The 11,430-nt window shown below is 44.5% G+C and overlaps 1 protein-coding gene across 1 annotated transcript in view; it reads right to left on the minus strand.

Moving 5' to 3' along the window:
- TMC5 (transmembrane channel like 5) overlaps positions 1-8,760 on the minus strand; it is a 37,006-nt gene extending 28,246 nt beyond the window's left edge. Inside the window, exons 1-3 of the mRNA XM_065893200.1 lie at positions 7,976-8,760; positions 5,832-6,004; positions 2,651-2,740 (exon numbers count right to left, since the gene is read on the minus strand). Of these exons, the coding sequence (XP_065749272.1) occupies positions 2,651-2,740; positions 5,832-6,004; positions 7,976-8,760 (1,048 nt within the window). The remainder of the gene's footprint in view (positions 1-2,650; positions 2,741-5,831; positions 6,005-7,975) is intronic.
- Between the last annotated feature and the right edge of the window lie 2,670 nt (positions 8,761-11,430).

Below are 11,430 nucleotides of genomic sequence, written 5' to 3' on the forward strand. Positions count from 1 at the left end.
TCTGTCACATCAATGTCAGAAATGGAGGAGACCAAACTAAAGCTTGAGTTCACCAGTGTCTTTTCTGGAACAATCTGACTTGAAGATGGATGGCTTTGGACCCCAGATGGGACATTCTCAACCTCAACGATGATTTCATTCACTTGGTCACCAGACAGCATCTCTGGCTTCCTCCAAGCCTTACTCTCCACCAGGGTGGGCTTCCCAAGACCTCATACAGCAGTCACACTGGCATTGTGGGGAACCTCCAGGAAAAGTGATGACAACCACAGAGAGCCTCCCCCTCCATTCACAATTTTGTTTTGTTTTGTCTTGTATTGTTTTGTTTTGCGGTACTTGGGCCTCTCACTGTTGTGGCCCCTCCCGTTGCGGAGCACAGGCTCTGGATGCGCAGGCTCAGCGGCCATGGCTCACGGGCCCAGCCGCTCCGCGGCAGGTGGGATCTTCCCGCACCAGGGCACGAACCCGTGTCCCCTGCATTGGCAGGTGGACTCTCAACCACCGTGCCACCAGGGAAGCCCTAGAGTATGTTATTTAATTTCCACAATCACCCTACAAAATAAGTACTATAATAAACCCCATTTTATAAGAAAACTGAGGCCCCAAAAGGTAATTTGCCTAAGGTCACAAAACCAGCAAGTAGCAGAGCTAGGGATCAAACCAGCTACTGTCTGGTCCCAAAGCAGGCCCAAAGCAGGGCCTTTTAATCACTTCACCCTGGTCCTCTCCTGTAACAAGATGCTGTGGTATCACTCACTCATTCATTCATTCATAAATGAATGAATGTTTATGAGTACCTACTAGGTGCCAGGCACTTCCTAGATGTGGGCATGATACATCAAAGTGACAGTCTATCAGGAGACTGTCCACCAATTAATTATAAATGATTTGAGAATCAGAACTGGTGCAAAGCAAAATGGTGCAGAAAGCCAGGTTCATCTCTGGGTCCTCTATTCCTTTACTTCTCTCTGCCTCCTGGGGACTCCACCCAGAGGCCCTAAACTTCATGCTGGCCAGAGAGAGCATCTTAGGAGGTTTAAAGGCATTTCTTTTCCCCCAGTAGTTAAAGCCATTCCCTGCTCTCGTGGGAACCAAATGGAGAGCATGACTGTTTATATCCCCATGGTTTTCTCTCCCAAGTAGCAACACCTACCCCTTGAAAGATACAGGCCTCCTTGAGAAGGCTCTTAGAGAATGAGGCTACAGGATATCATCCACCCTAGGGGGTCAGAAGGTGAGGGATGGTTTTAAGTCATGGGGCCCCACAACTTGCGTTGCTACTTAGAGGACGTCTTCGGTTTATTCCTCATTTTTCACAGGTTTGCCTTTAACTTCCAGTATTCCCTGGCCTTCTCCTCTAATGCTTTTTTATTTCTCAGTCTCTGCCTCTGCTCAGACCTTCACCACAGCACACAGTGATCCTTATAGCACTTCCTATCTGATCTCAAAGCCTTCTCCAAAAAAAAAAAAAAAGCCTTCTCCAATCTGATTACTCCTACCCTCCGCTGTCATAATAATTCTCTGATTATTCAGAAAAATTTGGCTCAAGGCACTGCCACCTCACCAGCACATGTATTAGGCACGGGATGGACATGTGACCCAGCCTTCTTTCCTATGTAAAAATGATTGGTTCATGTGTAGGTATGTGTCTCAAATGGGGCTGGAGAAAGTCTCCTCAGCACTGACTCACAGGCCTAGAAAGAAAGGAAGACTTCCCATGACATTGCTGAGCTGTGTGTGTGTCTAGGCCTGCTGCTGTCATGCTCCCTGGCCTGCAGGGAAAGCCTGACTGGTTGAGATGAATGAGGTGAAGCTTAAAGAGAAGCTGCATCAAGCAAAGATGCGAAATAGATGGAGAAAAAGAATCCAGGCGGCCCTGAGCCCCTGGCTTCAGACTCAGAGGCCCTGGTTCCTGTGACTCATACAACAAATATCTCTGAGCACCTACTATGTGCCAGGCACTGTCCTAGGTGCTGGAAGGTAATTCTACCTTCAATTCTTTGTTTCCCCATATCCTTCCCACCACACAAGCCTTGGGCCTGGGTGGGCTGGGTTTCTGTCACTTGCAACCGTAAGAGTCCTAGTGAAGACACCCTGATATCCAAAAGAGAAAAAATTGCATGTTTAAAAGAAAACCCGGGCTTCCCTGGTGGCGCAGTGGTTAAGAAGCTGCCTGCCAATGCAGGGGACATGGGTTCGAGCCCTGGTCCGGGGAGATCCCACGTGTCGCGGAGCAACTAAGCCCGTGCGCCACAACTACTGAACCTGCGCTCTAGAGCCTGCGAGCCACAACTCTGAAGCCCACGTGCCACAACTCTGAAGCCCACGTGCCACAGCTACTGAAGCCTGCGTTACTAGAGCCCGTGCTCCGCAGCAAGTGAGGCCACCGCAATGAGAAGCCCGCACACTGCAACGAGGAGCAGCCCCCGCTCTCCGCAACTAGAGAAAGCCTGCGTGCAGCAGCGAAGACACAACGCAGCCAAAAATAAATAAATAAATAAATAAAATAAAACCCCGTTATGATAAATTAAGGAAGTACTGCATCAGTTACCACACCAGAAGCCAAGAGGAAATAGCAATGTCCGCATTGCCTTGAACACATTCCTTCTTAAGGGTTGATATTTTTGGTCACTGTCCATTTAAGCCTTACCTTGGGGTGACTTGTGCCAATCATGTCCAGACAAGGGTGGGTCTCCATAAGCTTGGCTGAGGCCATTGTCACCCACGTAAGCAGGGTTCACTGGAATGAAGAGACAAGAGACAATTAATCCTACCACACTAGATGTTACTGAGCACACAGTGGTCAGTAAGACTTGTTAATGGGTCACAAATCAGAGTTCGAAAAATACTTGTCTGGAGGGGGAGGGATGAATAGATAGAGCTCAGAGGGTTTTCGGACAGTGAAAATACTCTGTGTGATACCATAATGATAGCTACGTGTCATTATATATTGGTCCAAACCCATAGAATGCACAACCCAAGGTGAACCCATTGTAAACTATGGATTTTGGGTGATAATGATGTATTAATGTAGGTTCAATTGTAACAAATGTCCCACTCTGGTGGGGGACTCTGATAACGGGGGAGGCTATGCACATGTGGGGCAAGGGATATGTGGGAAATCTGTTACCTTTCCCTCAATTTTACAGTGAACCTAAAACTTCTGTAAAAAACTAAGTCTTCTAAAAATTGAGTTAAAAAAAAAAGCTTTTCTAGGTGATTACAAAGCTTCCTTCTAGTTCTAGTATTTTATGATGACACATGAATAAATTTGAAATTCGGCATGATTTTCTTAGAGACAGAGTCCACTTTCAGCATCTACATGACCGTGTCACATTTCAGTATATTTTTATTCAACTCATGGTAAACAATGAAGGCTAAACTCCTCAACAGAGAAAATGGATCACATTTTGATGGAGATGTACAAAATTATACTGCAGGAGGTTCTGGAACTTCTTGCCAAGCATCAGTTCCTGGCTTTGCTGCTTACTACCTGTGTGCTCTCTGGCATGTTACTTAACGTCTCTGAGCTTCAGAGTCTGTAAATCAGGGATAATAATAAGACCTTTGCATAGGATTGTTGGGGAAATCGAATCAGTTAATACATGTAAAGTGCTTAAAATAATCCTGGAACATAGCAAATTCTTAATATATATTAACTATTGTGGTAAATTAATTGTTTTTCAGCAAATATTACACTTCCTCCACCTTGGAAACCTCCATTGAAGTTGGGCTTGCTCATGTGACTTGCTTTAACCAGTGGAACATGGTAGAAGTGACAGTTTGTTAGTTCCAAGTCAAGGACTCAGAGACATCGTTTGTTTCTGCTTCCAGCTTATGCCATGGGAAGAAAATGGCCCAGGTTAGCTCACTGGGTCAAGAAGGACCCTAGACCTAAATAGAATCTGTGACCTCAAATCAGGCACAGCCAAACCCAGCCTGGTTCAGTCAAACTCCAAGCAAACCCACAGATGTGTGGGTGAGAAATAAATGATGCTTATCATACAACATTGGGTTTTGGAGTTGTTTGTTATGAAGCATTCCTGTGGCAATAGCCAACTGATACATCCCTTACAGTTGTTGCTATTAATTCAGTTAGCATCGCTCAAGCACCAGCTGTATGCTAGGCCCTAGGAAAATCACATAGAGCCTTGGAGGATACATGGATGAAATGGGTTCTCCTTAAGGAGTGCATAGTCTAACAGGATGGCACAGCACTGGACAAGTGAATGCCGGCACAACAACCTTGGTCCTACAAGGAGCCCAGAGAAGGAAGCCACACTTTACATGACCACTTTTTAAAATAGCTTTCTAATTCCAGTGTTCTATGGAGCTTGGTGGTCAGGAATCCGCATTTGCCCTGATCCTACCCAGAAGTAATGCAGGGTCAGGGAGACTAGATTCTGATACTGGCTCTTTTGATTTAGTAGCTGGGTGACCTTGGACACGTTCCTCTCTGAGCCTCAGTTTTCCCCTCTGTAACATGGAGAGCTGTAGTGTCTGTCTGAAAGGTAGCCGCAGATGAAAGAAGACTGTAAAAGTGAAGTGCTTGGCAGGGTTTCCAGGACATGGGAAGCACTCAAAACCTGCTGGGCATTATTAGCTCTGCTTGCATCGGGGTGGGGCAGTATTTCTCAATCTTTTTTTTTCATTACTGGCCACCTAAGTAACCTTTTTAGACATTTCTTCCTTATTGCCCTCCCCCATGATATTTTCATACCACAGATATACGTATAACTATATACATATACTGTATGCATATCTGCTTTATACATTAAAAAAAGAAGGTTTTTTTGTGGCCTTTCAATAAATTTTCACCCCTTGGGATTGATATGCCCCACTGAGAATGCCTGGCATAAAGGTTCGGAATGGCCCAAGTTAATGCTGTCTATGCAAATGTGTAAGAGTCCGCGTTTTTCCTTAGTGCGTGGCGATGCATCCCACCCCCTCCTCCCTGCCTTCTTCAATCCCTTCCCCACCCACCCCCTCAGGGCTGAGCAGTCTTCCATCTGCACCAACCAACACTTGGGTCCCTCACTCTGTTCATGACTGAACACTCCTTTTTCCAGCTCTCACGGGCTCTGAATTCCTGTAACATGGACTTGTGCCATGAGCTGGCTTCTTCTATCAGACAACAAGTCCCTTTTTCCTTCCGGAAGATGAGAACTGGTAGAATCTCCTTTACCTCCTAGAGCTAATCCTTCACACACAGCAGATTCTGAGAACGATGTGATTTTTCACGTATTGTCAGTCTGTTTGCTAATTTTCTTTAGTCTTGATGTGCTGGTGTCACCTACTCACTTAACCTTTACGAACCGTGAGAACAGAGCTACTTCTAACTCCCTGTGCCCCCAGTAGGTTCCAAAGGTACAAGTGCTGACCATCTGAACACCTGCAGGATGTGCTGAACTAAAGCTGGACACTGGCAGCCACACATACTGAATCTAGTCCACCAGTGGATTTGTCCAGCTCAGGGATTTTATTGATTTATTCAAAAAATTATTTTGGAGCATGTAAAAACCCAGATTTCTGGCTTCTTTAGAAAAATCTGAGGATCTGGCCATACTAAGTCCATCTTCCCACATCACGGCGATGGACTGAACCTGACCATCAGTTGCCCCACACAGGCACAACCGCTGCCCAACCTGCTTTGATAATTGATGACACTGCTTGTCTTCTCTAGACCCTGAATGTTCAACCCTTGTAAGGTGGGTGTTTGAAGGAGGAAGAATAAACCAATTCTTCTCCTGCTGATCTTTAATGATTGGTCCCAAGCCCACTGAATTTTACTTTCTTCCCAGGATATGATTCTCTTCTTAACAAATGCTTACCATAGCCATTGCCAGGAGCACCTGGCACAGAGGGGCTGTACGGATTTGCCATCTCCCTGGATTCCATTTCAATGCTTTCAGGATAATCTCCATCCTTTCTCCCAAGGATGCCCAAGGGGCTGACACCCTCACGGTGAAATGAGGGCTGGACTGAAGACGCTCTGCTGAGCATCCTGAAATCCCAAAATGATGGATTAATAGTCATCCAATAGCATAGTAAGGATAGTCATCCATCCATCCATCCATCAATTCATTCATCCCACAAACGCTGACTGAATGCCAACCATGTATTAGGCATGGGCAATGGGGTGAGAATACAAAGTTAAAGACATGGGTTGTCTACCCTCAAGGAACTCTCAATACATTCTGGCCCAGCTTATTAACCACAGTCATAAGCAATTATAATACAAGTAGCAACTGATGAATATAAGAAGACAGGCCCAAGGAGTTCAGAGGAAAGAGAAGAGAATTTGGGCTGGGAGTCTGAAGGGAAATCTACATGGAAAAGAGACATCTGAGCTGGGATTGGAAGGATAAATTAATACATAGTTAGGAGGAGGGCATTCCAAGGATGAAGAACAGCACAAATAAACATGTGAGACCAGAAAGGGTTGAATATATAAAAGGAATGCTATGAAAATCAATTAACCTGGAGCAATGATTCTCAATTTGATGTATATACCTATTCCCAGGCCTCACCCCAGACAACTAAATAGAATCTCTGAAAGTCGGACCCAGGCATTTGTATGATTTTTAAGTCTCCCCAGGTAATCAGATAATTCTAATCATCAGCCAAGGTCCAGAACCACTGACCTAGAGTACAGGGTTCAGGTAGGGAGAGGATAGCAGAGGTGGGAGGAGGTCAGTCAGGCTGGGCTTTGGCTGGCGTCTTACGTTAGCTCAGCGCATCCTCACTCTTCAATGTTCTCACAAGTGAAGGGGTGTAGTCTTTCTCCCAAAGGTTATGAAGGACAATGGAAGATGAGAAACAAGGGAGTGACAACGTCAAAGGTATATTTTTAATGATGAGCGAGGCAGCGGGGGAGAAGACCAAGGAGGACGCTTTGACATGGTCCTATTAATCCGCCTATTTAGGTTGTATTTAGCATTATTCCTGTAGGCATTTGACCTCCCTGTGCACCCAAATCCCATATCCTTGTTCCTAGAGGTAAATAAAAGCCATTCGTCTTTGTTGAATTCATAAATATTACTAGTAGAAATAGTACATACAAAATAAAACTTGTATTGGTTGAAATTTCACATGGTAAATTTGTTATAGGTTAAGAATAACCTGAAAAATAAATAAAGAATCACATCTTGTTGGCAACGTGAACATTAAGAAATTTAACCCAGGAAAAATGTAGTTTGGCAAAACTGTCACCCAAGACTAACACTCGACGACCCAAACCGTACCTGGTAAAATTTGTCAATGACCACAATTGATGGAAGATTAAAATCTTTTTGACAAAACTTAGATCTATCAAATCTGAACCAGGAAAAATTGGACTTAAAATTAAAAAAAAACCTCCTTAGAGGCGAAAACGAATTAATAAAACTTGATGAAAACAACAATGCAAAAGATCAATGAGCCAGATCTACTCTAAACATGAAAAGTGATCAATTCTGACAATAATTTCAGTAAAATAAAGATGAAAGTGGAAAAAAATCAGGAGCGGCTCAATCATCTTGTATAAAAAAACTGAGGAGTTGAATGGATTTCATGGAGTTAGACCTTCAGAAGACTTTCTTGATTAAAATGCCTTCCTGTTGATATAATTCTAGTTAAAATGTTTGGGTTCATAAACATTATCTTAATCCTAACCTCATTGGCGAAGTAGCAGTGTCAAAACAGTGGGGATCTAAACGTCTTGCAGGGATTAGACAGGAAGAAATAGGAGACTGGGAAGGATGTTATTTGAGCAAAAAGTCGTGAAAGATTATGTTCAGGTAAGGGCTTGAAGCCTCAGGCTGAGAGTCCAAGGACCGGGTCCGGTATACAGGTAGGCATGAAAGTTTCACCATAAATTCATGTCATGGAAATAATCATACGTGTCCTTATCCCACACATTGCCAACCAAGTTCAATTGACTGAATGATCTAGCCTTCATCCTCCATCCCCAGGGGAGGGAGGTTCCGGCACTTACTCCCTGGTCATTTCCGGGTTCTCTGAAGAGCCATAATCAGGAGGATTCTCAGCACCTGGGTAATCGGGCTCCCCCCAGAACTTTGTAGAGCTCCAATAGTCCTGAGCGCCGGGATAGTCTGGTTCCCCAAAGAAGTTTGGAGAGCTAGATTGATTCTCAGCATCTGGATAATCAGGCGCTCCCAGAGTGTCTATGTATGGACTGATTCTGGAACCAGCACGTTCTGGATTCCTTCTGGAGTCTGGATGGTTGGAATTGGCTCTGGGGCCAGCATAGTTAGAGTTGCCCTGAGCTCCAGCGTAGTCTGGCTCTCCCAAGGAGTCAAGATAATCTGGATTTGCTCTGGAGCCTGCGTAGTTTCCACTGCCTCTGGAACCTGCCAGATCAGGATTCCGTTGAGATTCAGAGGAGTCTGGCTCCCTGGATGAGCCTGGGCGATATGGATTGCTCCAAGATCCAGGATAGTCTGGCTCTGCCAAAGATTTGGGATTGCCTGGACTTCTGGAACCTGCGGAGTATGGGTTGCTCCTGGTGCCAGGGTAGTATGGATTCCTCCGAGATCCAGGATTATCTGGTTCTGCCAGAGACCCAGGATAGTCTGGAATTGTTCTGGAGTCTGCAGAGTATGGGTTGCTCCTGGTGCTGGGGTCATCTGAGTTGTTCGGAGGACCTGGCGAATCTGGATAATCTTGAGTTTTTAAATACCCCCGAGTATGGTTCCGAGACCCATAATAGTCAGGGTAATCTGGATCCTCCTCATAAGCATTATTCCTGTAGGGAGACATGTTTACCCTGGAGTATTAAAAGGTTCCTGCCTCTGCAGTTATTCAGGGATCTCTTTCTTTATCTGAAAAACAAAAAGGAAGGAAAGGTCAGAATTCTTTTCCCTTTCTTCCCTGCAAAGATTGATGGTTATTTTCCAGTACCTGTTCTTTTTTCTCTCATAGTTGGGTACACAGCTGCCCAAAATAAAGACTATGTTTCCCAGCCTCCTGTGCATCTAGGTACAGCCATGAGAGTGGTCAACGAGATGTGAGCAGAAGTGATATACACAACTTCCAGGTTGTGCTGTTAAAGGGAAGGGGTGTTCCTCCCTTTCTCAATCTTCTCGCTTCCCGTGAACTGGACTGTGGAAATGATGGGGCGCTTCTTGGCCATGCACACAGGCAGCGCCCACCCTAGGGAGAGCAGCAGAACAGCCTGGGCTGTTGATGATTTCACAGATCAGTGCCCAATATCAGCTTGGGCTTTTATGTAAAGAAAGAAATAAACCATTATCTTGTGTAAACCACAGTTTTTTGGATCTGATACTTTTGGCCAAAGTTATATCCTGACCAATACCTTCTGCTGGGGAGGGGAGCAATGAACCAAAGGATTGGAAGAAACAAGGACTTATTGAGCACTTTGATTGCCCTTGTTCTTGGGTTCAAAGCATAAATTACTATGAGCGCACAAAGGAAGAATGGTTAATGGTAACTAGAGGGCTTGGGTAAGGAGACAAGCACTACCATCCCCTCCAGTTTGAAAATATGGTTTTATGAGTTCTATGAGCTGTAATCTATAGACACAGCATACTTTCAAATCAGAAGTGATGGGGTTTTAATTTCTAAGTGAACTGACTATCTGTTGTTTTTACTTGCCTTTTACCCATTTCGCCTTCTTTTGGCATCAATGCCCTGATTTTCCTCTGGGCATCTGCTCACGGGTCTGGAAGATTCAGGAAAGGCTGATTGCATTCCTGACTCCAAGGATGGTCACATGACCAGGTCTGGCCAATCAGTGTCCACCATACCCCTGGCCACAGGGTTTGGTTCAGGAATGGGCACATAACCCAAGTCAGTCTTCCAGGACCTTGACGGACTAACTGGGAAAGACATGCTCTTATTTCACTAAGTTGCTTTGGAGATAGAATATAAGCCTGGAACTTCCGGTGTAGTGTCAGTCAGAACAGCAAAGAAAATAAGTAGGGGAGAAAATTTAAAGAAAGAATTAATAGGATTAGTGGACTGACCTGATATGGGAAGGATGAGAGCTAAGGAAAAGAAAAGATAAAAAACAGCTCCACAGTTTCAGCCAGCATGATTAGATAAATGGCGATGCTTTTGAAAGAAGGAAGTAGACCATTTTTAAAGTTCAGCCAATGTTTACAGGTTTATCTCTATGTTAACAAAAAGGGTTAGACTTTCTGTTGAGTAATCGGAGCTAAAGAATTAACCTTCTGCCGTGCCTTATAGCCTTAGAATGTTTATTTGCCAACCCATTTCCATACTTCTCAGTATAGCTGAAGTCAGTTTTTCATTATTTTGTCCCTACCCAACATCCACTTCCCTCTTTTGTGGCAACATTTTCCTCTCAATCCATGTCAGCCAGGTGTAGACGTGTGACCCAATCAGAATTATTTGCTTCTTGGCCACAGTGATTGGGTCGGAGCCAGTGAGACTCAATTCTGGGAGTTTTGTCAGAAATGTTGAAAGAGAGAAGTTCTCTTTTGGCTGGACTTGGAGTTAGGAAGTTATAAGCCTGAAGCAGCCAGAGGTCACCAGGGGAGAAAGCCTGCCTGAGAGTGGTACCAACAGGGAACAGAACAGAACCAAGAGATAAACAGAAAGAAGGATCAAATGTTAGGACACTGTTTAAGCACCTGAATCCAGCCATGCCTGAAGGCAGCCAGCCACTGGATACTTGAGTCTTTACATTCCCTTTTTGACTTAAGTCGGTTTGAGTTGGTTTTCTGTCATACACAAATGAAAGAGAATTTCAACTAATATGCTGAGGGTTTTTTTTTTTTTTTGCGGTACGCGGGCCTCTCACTGTTGTGGCCTCTCCCGTTACGGAGCACAGGCTCCGGACGTGCAGGCTCAGTGGCCACGGCTCACGGGCCCAGCCGCTCCGCAGCACGTGGGATCTTCCCAGACTGGGGCACTAACCCGTGTCCCCTGCATCGGCAGGCGTACTCTCAACCACTGCTCCACCAGGGAAGCCCTCCCTCACTTTTTAATTTACTTATTTAACTACTGACATATCTTGAACAATCAATGAAGATTGCTCAAGCAGAAAGGGAAATAGGGGCAGAGGTTTTTCCCCTACTTAAGATAGAAAATAAAAACAACACAATTCTGATTCATGTAAAAAGAAGCCTTCTTTGCAGAAAGAAAAACAATAAACAAGATGAATAAAAGGAGGCAAGACTTGGTATAAAGACAGACAAACAGGCCAACGGAACAGAGTAGAGAGTCCAGAAATTAACCCTTGCATATAGGGTCAAATGATTTTCAACAAGGAAGCCAAAACCATTCTACAAGGAAAGGACAGCCTTTTCAACAAATGGTGTTGGGAAAACTGGGTATCTACATGGCAGAGAATGAAGTTGGACTCCTACCTTATACCATACACAAAAAGTAACTCGAAATGGATCAAAAAGACCCAAAGCTAAGACCTAAAACTATAAAACTCTT

Source organism: Phocoena phocoena, chromosome 15, assembly GCF_963924675.1.
Source record: "Phocoena phocoena chromosome 15, mPhoPho1.1, whole genome shotgun sequence".
NCBI classification, from domain to species: domain Eukaryota; kingdom Metazoa; phylum Chordata; class Mammalia; order Artiodactyla; family Phocoenidae; genus Phocoena; species Phocoena phocoena.